This window comes from Curcuma longa, chromosome 16 (genome assembly GCF_044706935.1).
Source record: "Curcuma longa cultivar G26 ecotype Majalengka, Jawa Barat chromosome 16, ITB_CL_G26_1.1, whole genome shotgun sequence".
Lineage (NCBI taxonomy): Eukaryota > Viridiplantae > Streptophyta > Magnoliopsida > Zingiberales > Zingiberaceae > Curcuma > Curcuma longa.
In genome coordinates, this window is record NC_133876.1 from 9,212,620 (window position 1) to 9,235,076 (window position 22,457).

The 22,457-nt window shown below is 35.4% G+C and overlaps 2 protein-coding genes and 1 pseudogene across 3 annotated transcripts; all 3 read left to right on the forward strand.

The window, feature by feature from the left end:
• The first annotated feature begins 1,881 nt into the window (after positions 1–1,881).
• On the forward strand, positions 1,882–3,130 carry LOC141846877 (mitochondrial dicarboxylate/tricarboxylate transporter DTC-like). The gene is made up of 3 exons (XM_074734901.1): positions 1,882–1,979; positions 2,542–2,756; positions 2,829–3,130. The coding sequence occupies exons 1-3, from the start codon at positions 1,886–1,888 to the stop codon at positions 2,883–2,885; spliced, it is 366 nt and encodes a 121-aa protein (XP_074591002.1). The 5' UTR covers positions 1,882–1,885; the 3' UTR covers positions 2,886–3,130.
• Positions 3,131–3,541: 411 nt separating this feature from the next.
• LOC141847025 (alpha-1,2-mannosyltransferase ALG9-like) lies at positions 3,542–9,595 on the forward strand (annotated as a pseudogene).
• Positions 9,596–16,545: 6,950 nt separating this feature from the next.
• On the forward strand, positions 16,546–18,555 carry LOC141847342 (stearoyl-[acyl-carrier-protein] 9-desaturase, chloroplastic-like). Of its 2 annotated transcripts, none has more exons than XM_074735368.1 (3): positions 16,546–16,676; positions 17,365–17,872; positions 17,974–18,555. In XM_074735368.1, exons 1-3 carry the CDS (start codon positions 16,546–16,548, stop codon positions 18,553–18,555), a joined length of 1,221 nt encoding a protein of 406 aa, XP_074591469.1. The 2 variants fall into 2 exon arrangements, with proteins under 2 accessions (XP_074591469.1, XP_074591470.1); XM_074735369.1 differs by having other exon boundaries at positions 16,546–16,652.
• The last annotated feature ends 3,902 nt before the right edge of the window (positions 18,556–22,457 follow it).

Sequence of the window (22,457 nt, forward strand, 5' to 3'; positions counted from 1 at the left end):
CAAATAAATGAAGTATAGGGGCCTCGAGTCGTGTTTTTCCAAGGACTAGTAGAAACGGTTTAAATCGAGCTTGGGTGTGTCGTATTTTTGGGTTTTTTCGAATAAAATGGGTTTTGGTGTTTTTAAATGAAATTCAAAATGCAATGCAATTAAGAAACTAGGGAATTCAAAAACCAAAAATTGAGTTTCGAGGAACTAAGCTAGATTTCAAAATAAAACAAAGCAAATGTGCACTCTAACTATCAGCAATACTTAGTTATCAACCACAAACTAATGCTTAAACTAAGCTATCAAGTGATCTGATACAAGATCAGTAACCTTGATACGGAACAGTGTCCATTCAAGGTTTCTGAATTCGAGTTCCGTTGCAATGAGGATTGAAACTAAGCTTACAAGATTTCCAAAACAACTCTAAGACAATCAGCTATCCAAGTTCAATCAACTCCCATCAACACCAATACTCAAACCATAAAGCACTAACTCCGTGATACACAAGCTCACAAGAATTGGCACAAACAGCCACTTATCAGAGTTTCAGAACTGATTCGGAGTGCAATTGAAGGGTAAAAGGAAGCTAATCAAACTCTAGGACAATTCCAAATCCAAGCACCAGCTAACCATTAACCAAATAGCCACATTCAAAGGAGTTTTATACTGTTTTAATCAAGCTAGAACCCTGAATTTCTGATACGGAACAGTACAGAGAATTTCAGAACGCTTGAAAGGACTCAAACCAAGCTAATTCGATTCTAAAATGAAGCAAACTCGAAACCTAATCCAAATATTGAGCTAATAACCAAATGCACCAAGTTCAATTCGAATACATCATCAAATTGGAAGTTAACAGATGCGAAATCAGAAAACACAGAGTTTATCAGAGCTGCAAAACCGAAAACAGAAATCAGAAACCGAAATTTGCATCTTCCCTCTTCTCCTCCTTTTGAATCTTCAGTTTGGTGTCAAACAAACAGCTTAATCCACTAATGTGGCTTCGGCAATCCCATCTGAAGCTTCATCTGGTCGTGGGGTCGTCTTCTCGCGTGCCAGAACCCTGAAGAACCGAAGAAACCCTCTCCGGTTATAAACAGAGCATCGGCAGAGGCTGTTTTCAGCTGGCAAAACCGGAAATCTCTCCTCCTCCTTGCTCCGATGAAGTTGCTGACCCCTTGGATGTATTCCGCGCGTTTCAGAGAACCCCTCGTCAAGTTGCGGCTTCAAATTCCTCAGCACCTCGCCGGAACAGTCACGAACAGATCTTTGCAACGCCGGAGAAACCCCTCTCCGGCGAGCGGCGTCCGGCCACCGATCAATACCCAACAGACCAGTTTAAGACTCTTCAGGGATCGAAGATTGCAATGTAAGAGATTTGGGAAGAAGGGAGCTCGTCGTTTGCTACGTCGCGCAACAGAGAACAGCTCCGAAGACGATGAACAGTGACGGCGAGTCACTGTTCATCGATTAAATCCCAGTTTATATAGTTCTGATTAATTGATCAATCTGGACCGTCCATTTCTGATCTGACGGTCTGGGTTTGATCTAGGCTTTAGGGCTTCTTAGGGCTTCCAAAAAAATTTGAAATTTTGATCGGGCTCGATCCAGATCATGTCCTTCATGTTGGCTTGATCAATTTGACGAATTTGACTTGATTTGACTTGATTTGACCGCGATTGAGCTCGAGTCCGATCCAATTTAGCCCTAAAATCAATAAAAATCCATTTAATGCCAAAAAATCACCATTAAATCACAAAAATTATATCAAACCTTAAATTATGCAATATGGGACAAATATGGTTAAATCGATTCAATAAATGATCACTTTCATGTAAAAGCCCAAGAATAAATCGATTTAAAATTAATAAAATCCCAATTCATCGTTGTAAGAGCAATGTCACTTAACATGGGTATGCTTGCATCATATGACCAGAGCGTTGAGCTGTTCAGGGATTCTCTTGGCTTAGGCGAAGTTAGCACTGTGATTGGTAAGATGCTTGATTATATTGAAGCTTGTTTCTATCTTTCCACTCTCTGGTTCTTGATCTCATTGATCTGGTTCTTGATCTCATTGATCAATTGAGTTATGATACAAGTTTTTCAGCTCGAGTAAGTTTCATTGACTAAAGTGTTTTGATATTAGTTTTTCTACATCATTATTTATGCGGCAAATAAAAATTAGATCTTTTACATTGGTACTAAACAGCAATTTTCCATCAGTTGCCTATATATGGTCATTGTCTTTCTAGGATTCTTAAGCGGTTATATCAGTACCACTTGGCATGCAGAACTTGTTTATGAGCTTGAAATTGTTGCTTAATCCTCATGGCCAAGGTGGCATGCAGCTCATACATTCAAATATGAAATTTAATTGCCTTGTGTCTATGGGCTACCTAAGAATTTTCAAAACCATAACCATTCATGTCCTATGTATTTCTACACATGCAAATTTTATAAGTAGCTTTGTGAGCATCTTCTTCTGCTTGCAAAAGGAGTCCTAAAACACTTCATTTGGTGATTAAATAATTTGTTGTTGTTGTGAGCATTCAGGTGCCAGTGCCGTTTCAGGGTTCTTTGCATCGGCTTGTAGTTTGCCTTTTGACTATGTGAAGACACAAATACAAAAGATGCAGCCTGATGCCCATGGGAAGTATCCATACACTGGATCTTTGGACTGTGCCATGAAGACATTAAAATCTGGAGGTCCTTTCAAATTCTACACTGGATTTCCTGTCTACTGCGTGCGAATCGTCCCGCACGTCATGGTACACCTACGCCTCTTCCTCTCCATTTCTTTTTGTGTTCTCCGTTTCCTAAATGTGATGTTTCTTTTGCAGATGACGTGGATATTCCTGAATCAAATTCAGAAATTCGAGAAGTCGATCGGCTTATAGAACTACAGATTTTTAACTTCAATGCTTCCGAATAATATAGTGTCTATCTGTAGCTCAGTGGGCTGGTTTTGGTAAACAATGGCCTTCCATTTGCCTCATTTAGACGCATTCCTGATGTGTTCAGGGGAATATTTGATATGATCCTTAGGTTGATGCTCAAAGTCAAGTTGAGCCACGGCCAGTTCTAGACGTTTTTAACATTTTCTACTTGATTAAATTTGATCTCAGTTCTCATGTGGTTTTAGTTTTGGACTTTTGGTTTGGGTGGTTTACCAAAATAATTATGTTGGATAATCCATCCTCCAGGATTATTATTGATTATTAAGCATAATTAGACATTGGTATATGACTTGAGTAAGTATAGTATCCATGAATATTCGGATGGCCATAGCTATCGGTCTTGTGTGATTTGATACTAGGGGAGAAATTCATAATTTGAAATATTAGAAAAAAAAAATAAGAGAGGAGATATAAAAAATTCATAATTTGAAAAAATAAAATAAATGTGTTCTTTTTCAATACTTAAAAAAAAAAAAATTGTCTCGTTTGGCTTTTTATTTTTTTTCTTGTCCTGGAAGAAAGCGAGTCTCGCGCGTAGCACGTTACGGGAGCCACCAAGCTGGGCACGGGACGCGCCTTTGTGTACTGTTGTCGGAATGGAGAATGTTCATGTGATCCGGTCGAGCTTCTTACTTATCGAGAGCCATTGATCGTGTCGATTATTTATTCGAATCATCCATTTCTTCCCATCAATCACAGTTCGCTTTGTTTGTTTGTGTGAGAGAGAGCGAGAGAGTCGCGACCTTTTCAGCGAGCCAGCGAGCTTGGATCGCGCGACCGGCGATTGCCCTCTCGGTGGTGAGGCAACGGCGGCCGCGCGCGGAGGATCAAGGCGCTTCGTCGGATAGGTACTCGAAGGAGGATAAGGGGGAGAAGAAGGAGGAACGGGCGGGCGTGGGGTGGTTTCTTCCGGCGCTTCTCCTTGGCTTGCTCCGCCATATGAGTGCATCTTCCAATATCATCCACGACTGTGACGAGGTTTTCAACTACTGGGAACCCCTCCATTACCTCCTCTACAAATCTGGATTTCAGACCTGGGAGTACAGGTGCGCCCTCGCCAAAATTGTTTCTTTGAACTTCCGATTAGAGAAGATGGTGATTTAATCGGTTGTTATGAACAAAAAATTTTGTATTTCGATTTCCGACTCGCGTTCTATCGGTAAAGGGTGAAAGATTATAATTTTGAACTAAGACTGCTTTTTGTTGATATAATCTTAGCAATGTGCATTCTGGGCTTTAGTAGTTCAGCTTGAATCATCATTATGTAGGTACTAAGAATTAACATGATCGATTGGCATATGCATCCCATGAAATGGTTATTTAAAAGTAACTACCGGTTAAGTGTTATTGGCATTCACTTCCATAGGGATTGAACTATCTTAACTTTCTGCATTTATCTACGTGAATGCATTGGACTTAAAATGAAACTATTATCAGTGTTCCTTCCTGGTAATATTCAAAAGTTAACTTGTTTGAATATCCATGCTACTTATGGAATTTAAGCTGCCTTTGACGGGATGTAAATTGTGGTTAGTTTAAGTTTGTGATATTGTTGATGCATAGACAATGAAAATCAAGATGTGTGACAGATCAAGCCGTTCTTCAACAAAAGTGAGGCATGTCCACAAGACAAAGAATATAAACATTTACTTGGTGCACGTAATACTAAGATTGGGTATTCACTGCAAGGTCGAGTTTGAAGGTGAAGTGTGCATAAGATTATCATGGCAAGAGAGTCATATGGAAAAGATAAGTTGGTTCACCTGACACATACATAGTTCTGGGAAATGTATTAATGTTTATTGCAGTGATATAAAATATGTTGGAGATGATCTCTGCATGTAGGTGATAGCCTGAAGATAACTTTTCATAGTAGAAGCTGATGTGCCAAATGTTGTGGTAGGAGATATTATTGACAAAATGTACATAGCAGAGTTTCAGGATCAATGTGATTGTTTGATTATGATTAACAATTTGGCATGCAATCCTATTGCTTACTACATTTCAAAAAATGATTTCTTCCTTAACTACAGAACTGGTGTTTAATTTTTTATTGTTATTATCTTTACTTTTTTTTCTTTAAGGTTGGAGTATCTGCATATTCATTAAGAGTTGCACACATTTTGATCCTAAGAACTAGACTAGCATTATTGGAGTATATGTTTTAGAGTTGTCTTCTTGAACAGATGGTAGGCCAAGGATCAAGTCTGCTTCTATGTTAAATTTTAGCTTCTTAGCATCACTCAAATGAAAAGGGGTAAAGTTTGTCTATGCTGTCTCATGATTGTTGAGGATCATCAAGCCATGGTCGTCCAAACCATTTGGGATTTGCTACATGATTCTTCTTATTCTTCCATTGAGCTCTATCTAATGCAATATCACTAGTAATATTAATTTAGATAATTGAAATCATTTGTTATTATATAGGCGATTGCTTTCTTTGGTCGCTTTCTATTCCTTGCGCCTTCCACTCTAAGTTGAATTCTAATTATAAATCTATTCATAACTTTTGAACATGGTCATACCATCTGAACATATTTTCTCATTTATTATTTGTCCGACTTTCACCTATTGTTTTCCTATATTGATTCCCCAACTCTTGAGTTTATTATATATTAATCTGAAAATTCTGTTATGGTACTATCATACAATTTCTTTGTTGTGCAGCTCTGAGTTTGCCTTGCGGTCATATCTATATATCTTTTTTCATGCATTGGTGGCTGGGCCAGCTTCTTTAATCTACATCGATGAGAAGGTGAATGCCAGCACAGTAGATTGGTAGAATTTGCAGTTCTATGGCTCATCGCAAAAGATACGTAGCTTTTGTTCACCAACTTTGTTCACTTTTTGTAATAAATTTTCAGATTCGAGTTTTTTACTCTGTGAGACTCTTTCTTGGTCTTATCTCAACTATTACCGATACATTTCTCGTGGTCACACATTCAAGAAAATATGGCAAGAGGGTTGCTTGGTATACACTTGCTATGCTATGCCTAACCAGTGGTTGTTTCTTTGCCAGTACAAGTGAGGTTCTTCTCCTTTTCTGTTATCTGTTGTCTGTTGGCTACTGTTCTATTCTTTTCTATATTTTGGTCATTCTTTGAGTGCTCACCTTAGCTTAACCATAATTACTGTCCTTTATATTCTTATCTTGCGACAACTAAATCTGTTTAATTTCATTGTTTCTTTTCTCTATGTTAGCTTCTCTCATTATTTTAAATACTTCTTTTCAGGTTTTTTTCCTAGTAGCTTCTCCATGTATGCGGTTACTCTTTCATCAGCTCTTTTTCTTCTTCAGAAGCACACTATGGCTATTTCTTTTGCTGCTGCTGGAGTGATCATAGGCTGGCCATTCTCTATTTTAATTTTTCTTCCAATTATTTTCTTTTCTATATTTTCTTTTCATTGACAAAGAGCTGTCAAACGAGTCAATTTACGATGGATGGATCAATTCATTAGAAACTCATCATATAATGAGGACGGATGGGTCGGTCCATCAATTTGACGGATTCTAAAATTTCTAATCCAATAGCTCAAGGTGGATTGTGGATTACACGGGTTAATTTACGTGTCCATTTAAAAAATTAAAAAAATTAGTAAAAATATTGAAAATTTTAAATTTGAGTTATTATTTAAATTAATTAAGTTGAAATTTTTAAGTTTGAATTGTGATTTAGACAAGTCTATTAGTTTTCTATTTTAATTATAAACTTTAAAAAAAATTTATTTTTTTCAATTTGCAAGCTAAATCGAATTTGTCGTGGGTCAAATTTATTGGATTTTTTATTTTAATTTTAAATTTTAAATAAAAATTATTTTTTTTCTATTTGTAAGTTAATCGAGTTTGTCATGGGTCATTGACTTAGGCGCTAAATTTATTTTAAAAAGAGTTGATAAAATCTCAATTTAATATGTTTAAATTATTTGGCCGGATTTTAATTCATCTTCCTTTTTCTTTATGAACAAATTTGCTTATAAACTACTCTTTGATCTTCCTTTTTCTTTTTATTCAAAGATATTTTTTCAATTAATTTTTTTAACATATTAGAAATGCTAAATCAATATAACCTTTTTAACATATAAGTTCAAATGTATTTTTAAAAAAATGAATACTAATAATGTTCGAGTAATTTATATATCGAATTCACTCTTCAAATGTATTTTTAAAAAAATTGAATACTAATAATGCATGGGTAATCGATATATCAATAATGAAATTTATCATTTCAATTATTCCACATGGTCGTTTCACAATTATATGATAAATTTAAAAATTATAATGGATAAAAAATATATTAGATCTAATAATATCTAATTCAGTAATCGAATTCACTCTGACACGATGTAACTACTATCTGCCCTAAACGTACATTTTGGACAGCTCTGCCACTGCTGCTTCTTGTTCATTACCAACTCCGCCTTCACACACTCCATGCTCCGGAAACCCTAAACGAATTTCCCGCGCAGTCCAGCAATGCGGCCTGGTCCCCGACTCCACTCACACCCTCCATGCTCCGGAAACCCTAACCGACTTCCTCTCTAGCCTACTTAAACACTCTCTCCTCACTCACACATCTCCACACTGCCTCCCGATCTCCTCTCCTCACACATCTCCTCCGCACTGCCTCCCCGATCTCCTCTCCGCGGCTGCCGCGGCTGCGGCGGCCGCGGCAGCAGCATAGCGGCGTTTCTTCCTCTCCGCGGCGTTGTTGACAGATCCAGAGGAAGAAAAGAAACGCCGCTGCCCGATGCTGCTGTCGCGGCTGCGATGGCCGCGGCTGCCACGGCAGCGTCCGCGGAGCCGCCTGTCAACAACCCCGCTGGATCTTTCGTTTTTTTTTCTCACACTTTTTTTTCTTTGTTTTGTTTTCTTTTTCTCTCGAATAAAGAACTATTGCGATGATCGATGATGACCATTTCCTCTTCCCTTCTCCTCCACTCTAGTGATTGTTTTTGTCTCGAATAAATTGTTTTGTTTTGTTCTTGCATTACTTTTCGTGGCATTTGTCCTGTTGTGAGGAGGAAATATGGCCCTGAACTGTTGATTGTGGTCTCTCCCATGTATATTTGGCTGGCTTTCATGTCATTACAGGCTCACAAAGAAGAAAGGAAGTGTTTCATTATTTCTCATTATGGACCCTCCTGTTCATGAAGATTGATTGCTTTGTTGATCTCATTAGAAAATCGATTCTCTATAAAGCTAAACATTTAAGAATTCCTTTGCTCTTAGACAAGTTTAGAATGATTTCGCCTGAGCCATTTTGTTCTACATTCCAATTTTCTCTCATAGTTAAACTAGATCATCTCATCTTGACTACTTGTTCTCCTGTTCTCACATGTTTATCTAGGTTTAGAAATAATTGCAGTCCTAAGGTGTGTATGATAGCTACTGTCTTGTCTAACATCATATGTAAGCAAATTATAAATGCACATCTTAATTTCGGTCTTATGCTAGGCTAATTTGCTGTGTCACAGATTTCTCTATCCAATATATCCACTTATCTGCATCGCAGCAACTGCTGTCATTGATAGTTTCCCGGATCTTTTCCGCGACAAGTATGCAGTGGAAGACTCATTGATTGTTATGGTATGTTCTCACTTTCTTAATATGGTTCATTGATTAAGCAGGTAACTATAATATGCTGGATTTCTCCTTGTCTACCTGCACAGATTGCTAAGGGACTGAGACCCATTTTTCTTGGCCTTATATTGTGTGCATCCCATAGCCGTACGTTCTCTATACTTAATGGGTACTCCGCGCCTTTGGGAATATATAAACATTTGGACCATCACGTTGTTGTTGGAAATGGTAAGTTTTTTTTTTTTTAACTAGAATTATCCTGTTAGTAGTAAATTCAATATCAAGTTCTAAGATGCAACTTCTCTACTTGGCTTTTTTTTAAGCGTTCTTATGCACCTTTGCTAGTGTTCTCAAGTTGATCAAATTGTCACTCCATTCTCAAGTTTTGTTTTGAAAGTCCGGTCGATTACGCATATCATTAGATTGGATTATATTTTTAAACTTGATGGAATGCTTGCCTTTATGCACAGAGACTGTGCTTTGCATCGGAAGTGAATGGCATCGTTATCCTTCTTCATTTTTTGTGCCTTCGTACATCAAGGAAGTTCAATGGATAGATGAAGGATTTAGAGGTCTTCTCCCATTTCCTTTTAATTCAAGTTTGGGAGGCATGGCAGCTGCCCCACCTCATTTCAATGACAAGAACAAGGCTTCCAGTGGCCAATATGTAATCTATCAGTTGTGTCTATTAATGGGATTTTTCAACGTCTTGCTTAACACCCTAATCCTACTTGTGACTGGATTTGCAGCTCGGCGACATCGGACTCTGCGACTTCTTTGTGGAGCTGGATTTGCAAAGGCCGTATCCAGCTCGAGGAAGTGACTTATCGACATGGGAGGTACGCTTAACTTCTTGAGTTCTAAACATCCCCATAAAGATTCATTCGCATGTTCTTAACAGAAATATTTGTGGTTTCAGACAGTTGCAGCCATACCTTTCCTGGATAGAGAGCTATCCCCTGCTATGTTTCGATTGTTCTTCATCCCCTACAAATGGACCCAAAAGAACACTTTTGGATTGTACAAGTTGCTAAAGAAGCTACCCAAGATCGTCGAGGGGCATACTTAGCATGGGCAGATTCAGTTTGGTACTCAGGTATTGTCACACTGCAGTTGTTCACAACCGAACCTAAGTTTTAACTTCTCTACTCATTTTTCGACATGCCCTCGAGTTCTTACTGCCTGTGCCTCTGTTATCGTAGGTTATGCAAAAGAATTTTGTATTTAACTGTTTAGGATTCTTTGATGGTTTATGATGTATTCTAGCTTTTGACATGTTGGGGAAGGGAACCTTTGGAGATATTAGATCCATAGGTTAAAAATAAAAAACAAAAAAGATTCGAGTGAGGTGCAACAGTTGTTTTTAAAACATTGTAAGCTTTTTTACCATTCGCAAATCTCACTCAAAGGAAATCTGATTATGGGTCTTTTACTCCTTATTAATTTGGGTTGTGAAGCTTAATAACTACAAAATGCTAAAACTGCTGCAGTTAGTGAGAATTAATTTTATTATGTTAGGTAAGATGTGAATAAAGAGTTGTCAAACAAGCCAATCTATAACGGATAGATCAATTAGTCAGAAATTCATCATATGATGGGGTCGAATGGATCGGTCCACCAATTTGGTGGATTGGAAAATCTCGTGGATTGTGGATTAGACAAGTTAATTTACGGATATGTTAAAAAGTAAAAAATATTAAAAATTTTAAATTTAGATTATTGTTTAAATTAGTTAAGTTGAAATTTTTAAGTTTGAATTATGATTTAGACGAGTTTGTCTATAAATTTATTAAATTTTTTATTTTAATTTTAAAATTTGAAGAAAAAATAATTTTTTTCAATCCGTGATGTAAATCAAGTCCACTATGGGTCGATTTAGGCGGATCAACCTGTTTGAATCTATTTTAAAATAGATTAATAAAATTTTAATTTAATCAGTTTAAATTATTTGATAGGATTGATTAATCTATTAGGTCAAATTTAAATGGACGGCTATGGATTTGTGATGCGCCCCACCCCCACCTCATCCAACCTTTTTTTTTTTTTTTGGCTTATGCTTAAATACTAATGAACTCGAGATTTATGAACAAATTTGCTTATAAACTACTCTTGATCTTCCTTTTTCCTTTTCGTCGAAGATATTAAAATATAAATAATATACAGTGGATGTAACATTATATTCCATTTTCTCAATTAATTATTTTTAACATATTAGAAATGCTAAATCAATATAACCTTTTTAACATATTAGTTTAAATGTATTTTTTTAAAAAAAATTGAATACTAATAACGCTCGATTAATCCATATCCTTTGGCTATCAGTCATCCTTTATAGGCATGCATAAGACCATTTATATCAGTTTTTCTTTTAAAGATCTACTTACACCTATTAAGTTTGATCTCCTTAAGTGGATCAATCAAAATTCATAGGTTAGTATACATGGATTTCATTTTGAAATTCATGGCCTCTAGTCATTTCTTAGAATCCGAGTTCATCATAGTTTCCTGATAAGATGTAGGCTCGTTCAAATCAATAAACATAACATCATCATGGGTCAGACAAGAGAAATAAATATCTCTCAAGTTAACGACGTATCTTATCAAATCTGCGTAGAGTTTGGTATACTTAAACAGGTTGTTGTTCCATAATTTTTTGTGTAATAAACTCATGATCCACAATACTTTGTGGTGTCTGTTCAATTTTCATCAAGACCTTAGTACTATTTTCTGCATTTTGAATTTATTTAAGATGGATTTTACTTCCACTAGTTCTTCTAAAAATAAACTCATAGTGCATGTGACCTTATAGGTTCCCTGTTTATGTTAGTCATCTGTAATTAATTATTAATTATTAATCAATCATGAGTGATACTTAGTTGTACATCATGATCCCAATTAATCAAAAAATCACAATGGATTTCAAAACTACTTCTGAACCCTTCAGCTGCTACGATTGATCATGTCTCTATTTTTTTCACCATTTTATACTCGTTTAGTTTAGGACATGGTCTATATGTTAGTCCCCACTAGACTAACTACGTTATACCTAACTCAAGTTGTAGTTCCTTGTCCTATGATTCAAGTTACTCAAAACAACTGTCCAAGTGGACCATTCTCTTGACGTGTTATTACTTGAGCCAAAGACTTAAGAGTAACAATTCTAATAAATTGCCATAGATATATGTCTCATAATTAAAATAGTGGTAAATTCTCTATTGGCTACTTAAATACCTTCGAGTACTTCAACTTATACCTAATCATCTCGAGTCTACACCTCCGTAGAAATGTTTGCTTAAGATGTCAAAATATAAATTTTCATGACTAAAATGATTTGAATACTTCAAGTCAGAAAAAATTTATACTCGAGCTGCAATAAGATCATCATACACATTCATAAAATCTCATAACAAGTTATTCTTAATAAATTAGTTATCTTTAATCGCCATTCATATGTTAACTTACTTTCAATATTTTCAACTAGATTTCCAACTTAATGAGGATCAACACTTTGAAAAAAAAATACAGAATTGATAATTCTCAATTTCATCGATTCATCGAAATTTTTTAATATATATATAATTATAAATGTCGAGATATCCATTAATTATATATATATATTTTTTATTATTGTATCGTGGACGTTCACTCTGACATGATGTAACTACTCTCTGTCCTAAACGTACATTTCGTAAGACTAAAGCAAATAAAGTTGAAATCTTCGATATGCGGTTAGTCTTTACATTAATACGATTCTGTTTTTTTCTCTTTCTTCCGATTTAGTTAATTTTGACTTAATTTGTTTTAATAAACCTATTATAATACTGATTAACCAAATTCAACGTATCCACTTCTTCTTCGATGGAATGCATCACCTTAACAATTTTAAACGATCGATCCCACGACTATCTATGCGGAGGTAAATTGAAAAATTACAGTTGATCATGACGTAAAGGAGCGTATTATCTGACTTCATTAGGATTTAAATCCTTGATATTGCCTTTTCAAGTTGAAAGACGCTCTGCTATGTCATAACCAACTCAGCTATACATCGGGAACAAATTCAAAAACAATTCGTATCCACATAAATTTTTTCCCATGTCCAAATTTTATGCAAAAGGTTTTAATGGTAGGAGAGGGAGTAGGTTAATGTCACGTCCTTGCTACAGTATGGGAATGACAAGTAATGGGGACCAGCACATGGTAGACTACTAGACTGGATAAGTGGAGTACGCTAACATGCTCATTAATTATGACAAATTAATTGAATTCCATTAATGTGCGGGCCCACCAAAAAAGAATTCCATTAATAAATAGCGTACCAGTGGATTTAAGCTGAGTACTAAAGTTGCAGCCAACTAGAGCTGTAAATGAACTACAAACTTAGCGTCGAATTTGATAATAATTTATTTATATTTTTATAATATTTATAAGAATAAATAAATAAATAAATTTGAATATATAATATTCATAAAAAAAATTATAAATTGTTCATGAATTATATTTATTAATAAACTATGTTCATTAATAAAGATGCAGTAAAAATTTTTTTTTTAAAAATTAATTTAATAATTAATTATATAAGTTTAAAAATATAAAAATTTTAGATAATTAAATAAATTTAAATTAAGAGTTCGATAATATATAACTGAATCAAATTTAAATCAAACTTGAATTAAATTTGAGCTTGTAAAATAAAAATTATGTCAAACTTAAATAATCATTTCAACTGATTGATTTATTTTAAACTCGATTTGATTCGATTACCTTATCGAATAAATTTGAATCGTAATTTCTTAAAGGACGTAGTTAAAGTTTCTAAATGACCAAATGACGTACCTAGGTTTCATTCTTTCTAAAAACGCACTTAATTCTCATTTTACCCTTTTGCCAACAACTGATTTTCTCTTTTATCTTTCCTCTCTTCTCTCATTTCCTCTTAAATTAAATTAAATTCTAATTTTAATAAATAATTCTCTAAATTTATTTAATTTTAATAAAAAATTTAAAATATAAAGAATGTTAATAAATTTTTTTTAAAAATAATCTATTTTTTATATCTAATTATAAAAGAATAAAAAAATTAAATTAAATTAAAATGAGAACTAATTTTATTAATAAAATAATTATAAAATAAAATAAAAATTATTTTGATAGTAGTTTTTAAAAATCAATATCACAATTTAAATATCAATCATTGGTGCTAGTGTTTAAAAAATAGCACCAATGTGATCTTGATTTTTAAAACCAACACCATAACTTAAACACGAGTACCGTTATAGTACTAATTTTAAAATTCGACACCACATTGGTGTTGGTGTTTAAAAATCAATATCACAACTTAAAAATTAATACTGTTATGATGTTGATTTTTCAACAGTAAAGAAGGGTATATTTGAACTCCGGAGCACTACAGAAACTCATAGGAATTCGAATGAATTCAATTGGAGCTCTCTAAGTTATCAATGAGTTTTGACTGAAATATATTGATATACTAAAGAATTTGAATTATTAAAAAATTGGCATGTAATGAAAGAGGATAGTATAGTGAAGGTATTATGGTGTTCATATCTAGTTCTGACATCTCTAAAATAAATTATGTATATGTGTCAATGTCTTATAGTCATAAATTTTGAAAATATTCTAATCACTACTGTTAATAACTTTAAGTTGATATCTCTAGGCACATATAGACTTTGGGCACTTTAGAAACATTTTGCACTTAGAATGGGTTTGATCGGAGCTCTCTAAACCAATCAATGAGTTTTAATTAAAACTCATTTTTGGACCTAGGGTATTTGAATTTCTAAAACATTACCATGAGATGAAAGATATGAATGTGTAGGAGTTATATACATGGTGTCCATGTCTAGTTTTGGTATCCGTACAATAAGTTATGTGTATGTATCAATTGCCAAAATAATGATAAAATTATTAGAAGCATCCAAAAAGACTTTAAATGATATTTTTTGGGCTCGAAATTAGATTGTTATGAGTTTTACTCTATAACAAATGTAGATATTTGAACAAGCTTCAATTTGACACATAGAACGTTCTAATACTTGAATCAAAAGTTATAGCCTTTAAAAGTAGACGTTTGGCGCATACACATAATTTATAGGGATGTCAAAACCAATAGAGGTGTCAAAAATGATCCCGATCCGCGTCAACCCGACTTGAGTCAATTGGAAAAATATCAAGTTAGAGTTGGAGGTTTTAGGGTTTGAATTAAATCGGATTGGACTTGAAATTAATCCAGAAAAAATTTTCGAGTTCGAGTTGGATTCAAGTTGACCCGCATTAACTAAAATTAGAGTTTTAGGTTATAGTTTAGATAATTAAACTCTTAAATTTAATATTTAAACTCATGAAATATAATTATCATATAATTTAGATAAGATTTATTATTATGTATTTAAATTAAAATATTATTATTATGTATTTTAAATTTTTATTTAATTATTTTGTTAAATCAAATAGGGTTAGTCAAGTTGATCGAGTTATCCAAGTTCAAGTTCGAGGTCGAATTTGGATAGGATTTGGGTTGGGAATTTTTTATAATACCCTTACTTCTACCCGTCTTACCTGAATTAACACACCTAAGAACCAATAGACACTATATATAACTCTTACATACTCATTTTTTTATCTCATGGTAAAATTTTTAAAAATACTATAGGTCCATGAGTTTCAGTCAAAACTCATTGATTGACCTATATAAAGAGCTCCGATTGAACTTATTTCAAGTTCTACGGATTTTTGAAATGCTTCGGAATCTATATGTGTTGAGAGATATCAGCTTGAAGTCATTAATAGTAGTATGATGAATTTAAAGCAATTCATACATACACATAATTTATTATCGTAGGGATGCTAAAATCAGACATGAATATCATAAATACCTTTACTGTACTTTCTTCTTCAATTACATGTTAACTTTTTAAAAATCTAAATTTTTAGGTTCATTAATGGGTTTTGATCAAAATCTATTGATAAACTCAGAAAACTTCGATTGGACTCATTCCAACTCCTGTGGATTTCTACAATGTTCCAGAGTTCAAATATATCATTTTTTTATTTTTAAAAAATCAACACTACAACAACGTTTAAGTTGTGGTGTTGGTGTATAAAAATCAGTACTACAATGATTTTGATATTTAAGATGTGGTGTTGGTTTTTAAAAATCAATTCTAAAATAATTTTTTTATTTTATTATTTTTATTAATAAAATCAGCTCTCATTATTTATTTTATTTTATTTTTTATAATTAGATATTAAAATATAAAAAAATATTTTTTAATTTTTTATTAATTTTCTTTTATATGTTTTATTAAAATTCTAAAATAAAAAATAAATAAATTTATTGGACTATTTATTAAAATTTAATTTAATTGAAGAGGAAGGAAAAGAAAGCTATTGGATGTATAAGAGACACGAAAGAGAAAAAGTCGCTGGTTGGTGGGAAGGATAACATTAGAAAGGGTTTAGGAATTAGGGGACATTTCTTTTTAGAAGAACAAAATTTAGATACACGTTGGACGTTGAAATTTTAACTGTGGCCTTTGAAAAAATTATAGAATATGAATATTATAAAATTTGTCTCGACTATTCATTTTCAACCCTACATCCACGTGCTTTACATCCCTGATGGTCGACCGAATTCAACTATAAATTTATATTAATTATTATAAATATTATATATTAAAAAAAAAGATATTTTATAGAAAGTGTTCACATCATACATGACTTAATTTAAAAAATAAATAAATTAGAGAAGTATTTAGTCAAAACTTAATACCAAAGCAAGATTGTTAAGATGACCTTAATCATCTTGTAAACTTGCGCGATCTTCGAAAAAATTGAATTTAGTCCAAAAATAGAAATCAAAATGCAGCCTACCAAAGTGGTTCGCCATTGATGGCGAGGCAGGGAGGAGGACGAAATCGTAATTTCCAGTTTTACTGGGATTCGCGTGCTTAAATTCCCCGCCTCTGGAGAGGAGAATGCGAAAGCAGAGCAGCAATGGCGTATCAGGTGGTGGCGTTCCCGTCCAGGCCCTCCTTCGCCATGTTCACCGGCGTTACCGCTGGCTCTCGCAACCTCGCGGTGGCCTCCTCCGTCCGCGCGGCGCTTGGCGGCGGCGCCGCCGGAAAGTGAGCTCTCTTTTCTTTTCGCTTCCTTTTTTTCTTCTTCTTGCTGCGCCTGCTAGTTTTTCTTTCGCCGGAGTTGGGATTTCTCTCCGGCGAGTTGAATGATGTTGCCTTTTGATGCTCTTGAACTGGAACTGGAGGAAAGGTGGAGCCTTTATGTGGTTCCTCCGGTGTAAGTTCTTTCTCGCCGGCGTCGGGACTGTTATCCGAGTCCCACTGAACTGTTAGTTTTTTCTCCTGCTGCGCCTTCCGCCGGCGCTGACAACCCAGGCGGAGGCTTTCCTCTCGCTGGTGTTTGGGACTGTTTTCTGGCGATGCATCACCTTCCGCCGGCGTTAGGACAATTTCCCGGCGAAGTCATTAATTTTTTTCTTGGTTTCAGACTGTTTGCTCTTGATGTTTCTGAACTGGATTTGGTTGAAAGATGGAAAGATTAGAAAAATCCTCTTGAATTCTCAGTTCCTTGTCGTATTTTTATTTTAAAGAAAAATCCTTCCCGTTGACCTTCTGAATCCTCTTAGATTCTTTAAAGATCTTTGTCGTTGACCAAGAGACGAATATCTTAAATGGTTTAAGCATCTTTAAACTCCATTTTTTTTTAATTTCAAGTTCTAATTGAGAATCAATTTCCAAAGTAGAATTTGAAATTTATTTTTTAATTTAAATAAATTATTTATTTGTTTGTTTGTAGGGTTGAGATCCCTGAGAAAGTCTACGCTCCTGTGCCTCCTCGCCACCGACACGCGGAAGTCACGCACACACTCCCGCCGCAGAAGCTCGAGATCTTCAAAGCCCTTGAAAAGTGGGCGGAATCCGACCTCCTCCCCCACCTGAAGCCCGTCGATGACTGCTGGCAGCCGCAGGACTTCCTTCCCGACCCCACCTCCGAGAGCTTCCACGACGAGGTGGCGGAGCTCCGCCGCCGCTCCCGCGACCTCCCTGATGACTACCTTGTCTGCCTCGTGGGCGACATGGTCACAGAGGAGGCGCTCCCCACCTACCAGACCTTCCTAAACAACCTCGACGGCATCCGCGACGAGACGGGGGCCAGCCTCACGCCATGGGCAGTCTGGACCAGGGCCTGGACGGCGGAGGAGAACCGCCACGGCGATCTCCTCAACAAGTACCTGTACCTCACCGGCCGCGTCGACATGAGGAAGATTGAGAAGACGATTCAGTACCTGATGCGTGCAGGAATGGTACTCCCAAAGGAAAGATTTTTGCCCAAATTTTGATCGATGCGCCTGCGAGAAGATTTTGATTTGGTTTCTGGTCCAAAAATCCGACCAATTTTTTGCAGGATTTCCGGACGGAGAACAGCCCGTACAGCGGTTTCATCTACACGTCGTTCCAGGAGCGGGCGACGGCTATCTCCCACGGCAACACGGCGCGGCTGGCGAAGGCGCACGGCGACGCTGAGCTGGCTCGGATCTGCGGCACCATCGCGGCGGACGAGAAGCGGCACGAGGCGGCGTACGCCAAGATCGTCGAGAAGCTGTTCGAGGTGGACCCGGACGGAACCGTCCTGGCCTTCGCTGACCGGATGAGGAAGAAGATCTCGATGCCGGCGTGCCTCATGTTCGACGGCCGCGACGGCGACCTCTTCGCGCACTTCTCGGCGGTGGCGCAGCGGGTGGGCGTGTACACCGCCAAGGACTACGCCGACATACTCGAGTTCCTCATCCGGCGGTGGAAGGTGGAGGAGCTGCGGGGGCTGTCGCCGGAGGGGAGGGCGGCGCAGGAATTCTTGTGCGGCCTGGCTCCAAAGATCAGGAGGGTGGAGGAGAGGGCGCAGGCCAAGGCCAAGTCCAAGGACGCGGCGGCGGCGGCGGCGCACGCCATCGCATTTACTTGGATCTTTGACAAGGAACTGCACCTCTAATCCACCGTTGTATCATTAAGCGTGTTATATTAATGGGAACAAATTTTCACTTTGCCTCCTAAAACTTTACTTATTTTTCAAAAACCCCTCGAAAATATTAAAATTATCAAAACTCAAAATTTAAGGTTTTAAAACCGAGTTAAATCCATGCCTAACACAAACACTCGGTAGGCCTTCATTGTGTCTTTAAACTTATGACTCGAAAGAAACTCATTTATCGCGAAGGTGATCGCAATTAGTGTTGTTCGGTTGGGTAGACATAAGTCAATAACTAGGTAGGCCATTATCAATCTAGATTTATTCTTTTCACACATCGTATCGATCTAAGTTTATCTCGCGCAAGACTAATTTTGCGAATGTGGCTCGTAGTTAGTGTCGTAAAGAACACTATGCATGAACATTGATCAGTCGACTGAGCCAGCCTATACGTAATCTTTGTTTGAAATGTAAAATATATATATGTATGGAACATATATATATATATAGAAATTGGACATGAGGGTTTTGGCAGGTGAAAGGGATTGAATGGAATGTGTGATAGGGATGAGTTTGTTGTATCTGCTCTGTAACTATCAATCAATGCATGAAGTGGAAAATGTAAGAGTTAAATTGATGGCAACAGCTTAATTAGATCCTCACAATAAATAAGGCATTGATTGCTCATTTATATATTCTCCAAATTTATAGTTATACTGTCTGCTGGTTGGCTCATCCTTAATGATCAGTCTCTATCTTCTTCCTCACATGAACAGTAACATTATTTATTATGAACATGAGTTATGCAAACAATTAATTAATTAGTGAGAAACTAATTAAGATTACGTACATGGTTTTCGCTTTAATTTCACACCATTAATTTAAAGCTTCCCCTTTAAGTGTTGTAATTTATTATGAACATGAGTCCTGCAAACAATTAATTAGTGAGGAACTAATTAAAATTACGTGTTTTCCCCTTTCGCACCATTAATTTAAAGCTTCCCCTTTAAGTGTTGTATTATGAACATGCTATATTACCCTTCATTAAAGTTATTTTTAAAATAAATTAAATTAAATTAATAATATTAATAATTATAATAAATTGATAATATATATAAAAAATATATATATATAATTTATTTAAAATTTAAAATAAATAAATAAATTTAATATATATATATATATATATATATATTAATAAAATAATTCTTTAAATGATCTATTATAAATTTATAAGTATTTAAATTAAAATTTATTGAATTAATTAACCATTCAATTAATTCAATTTTAAAAAATAATCATAAAAAATCTTAATTGCTAAGGTATTCTTATTTTGAGTCTATAATTTATTTACTGATATTTTGCTGATATTATTTAAATTAAAATTTATTAAATTAATTAACTTAGTTTCACTATACATCCAATTTATTCAGTTTTAAAATCGAAAGATAATCATGGAAATTTTTTTTTTTAACATCTAGAATCATAGAAAATCTTAAACTGTTATCATTAATAAAAGAGTATAATTGGACAAACATACTTATCAATTAGTTGAATATTATAGAAAAGGAAACATGTATAATCCATATAAATCTACTGAGCAGGTTTGGGAGGAAATATTAGATGGCATCCCATTGGGGGTTTGCAGGAACCATATCCACATTAGAGTGAATGAAGTATGATTGAACAAACTAAGCAAGGGAGGGGACCAACCGATACATTGGAATCTAAGTCATATGATGCAATTGAAAAGAAAGCAAACATCTTATTTGAATTGATAGAAGAAAAAAAACCTAAATCTATAAGTAGGTAACAAGTGGATAACACGAAACTACTAATCAAATAGAATAAACAATTGACATGAATGGTTTGAGTTAAGTTACAAAATCATAGAGTTGGAATTCCATCTCCCACCACCCCACTTAAGCTACAAAATCATTCGGCAGTTTTTTAAGAAAAAAAATATGGAATTTGGAATAATCAACTTGTGAGTTGGAATTCCATCTCTGGGTCATGGGCATCAGAACCACAATTTCCATGGCCTCAATGGCATCCCCAAGCAAGCACTCGAGGAGATTTAAAAGCATGCCTTATCATCGATTCAAACAATCAATTAAAGCACAAAATTATGTCCATGTTTCGTTTGTTGCACTTCAACAAATGGCACTTTGATTTATTTCAATCCTGCAATTATTGAGGGTGAACGGAGATGAATCCAGAGGACAAACAAATTCATGATTACCTTGTTGAAGTGGGGTGGTGAGGAGGAGGACGAGGCCGAGGTCAGGAATCGCCGCTAGGGTTTCGCCGGAAGGGGGAAGCGCGCGCTCGGGACGGACTCGCCGCTAGGGTTTCGCTCGGGACGAAGAGGAAGGCTTCGAATGTTTTGCTCGGGGGAGACGAGCGCTCGCGGAGGTTTTTGCTCGGGACGGAGAGGAAGGGCTTCGAATGTTGTCGCTCGAGTCGAAGAGGAAGGCCTCGCGGAGAGGAAGGGCTTCGAAGAATGTTTTCGCTCGGGGGAGACGAGGCCTCGCGGAGGTTTTTGCTCGGGACGGAATCGCCGCCGAGGGAGACGAGGCCTCGCTAGGTTTCGGGTTTCGCTCTGGGAGGGTAGAGGTTTCGCTTGGGACAGCGGGTGCGGAGGTTTTCGCGGACGGCTCGGGGTAATGGGGTAAACGAAATTACGATAACCCGGAATCCAGCATAACCTCGATTTTTCTTGGTTTTGCAATTCCGGGTTAGATGCCCTGATTTGCTGACATATGCTGACATGTCAGGAATATAACATTACTAGGGAATCATCGATTAACTAAACCAAACAGGATTTTAGTTGATAACCTTGGGTGGATAACCAAGGTAATCATGGATTACCCTTAACCAAACACCCCCTTAAGGTAATCACATTCTGAATTTATAACTCATTTGTTAATATTTTATTGATGTGGTGATGAAAATATATTATTTGAGAATCGATCATAATTTAAATCAAATAAAGTTATCATTAATAAACTTAGATAGATAATTAGAGTTATCAACTATTATAATCCTGAATCAAACACGAAAAATGTTGTAATTTATTATGAACATGAGTCATGCAAACAATTAATTAGTAAAAAACTAAGTAAAATTACATGCTTTTCCCTTTCACACTATTGATTTAAAGCTTCCCCTTTACGTGGTGTAAACGCGCCGAATTTAAAAGAACCAAGTCGGTGTTAGTTATTTAATTAATCTTATGAATTTTGAATTAATAATTTTTTTTACTAAATTGAATATTAAATTTATTCACGAAAATTTAATTCGTGCAATAAATATTCATTAATAATCTATGAATGGAATAAGGATGTTTAATTTGTTAATTTTCTTAAAGTTTGGTCAATGTAATTGAATAATTAAGGATGGAATAAGCATTTTTATATTTAGCTTGTAAAAATATGGGAAATTGATTTTCAAAGCAAGGATGAAAATTTGATTAATAGATCATCCAAAATTAATCAATTGATTTGATTAATTAAAATAATAATTAATTAATTAAGATTAGTCACTTAATAAAAATTAATTAAATTAATTATTTGTTATCTTCCTCTCCTCTTTAAAAAGAGTTTTTAGATTTTGAAAGCTGATCTAGAATTATAATTTAGATTAATTTCATTTTGAATTGTAGTTTATTATAATTTTAGAAATAATTATCAATAGATTATTATGAGCTCAAGCATAATGAATTCGAATGTCAAACCAAATAATTCATAGAAAATATAAAATAATAAAATAAATTATAAAATGGACGACGCCGACATGACCACGTGTCCTATTTGTCATGGGCCATGCCGAACGTGGTCCGCCCAAGCCATGTTGGGCCAAGCTGGGCCGTCTTGTTATCAGGCGCCCCCAAGCCTCTTGCTCCAATTCAGGCTCGATCCCTTTCC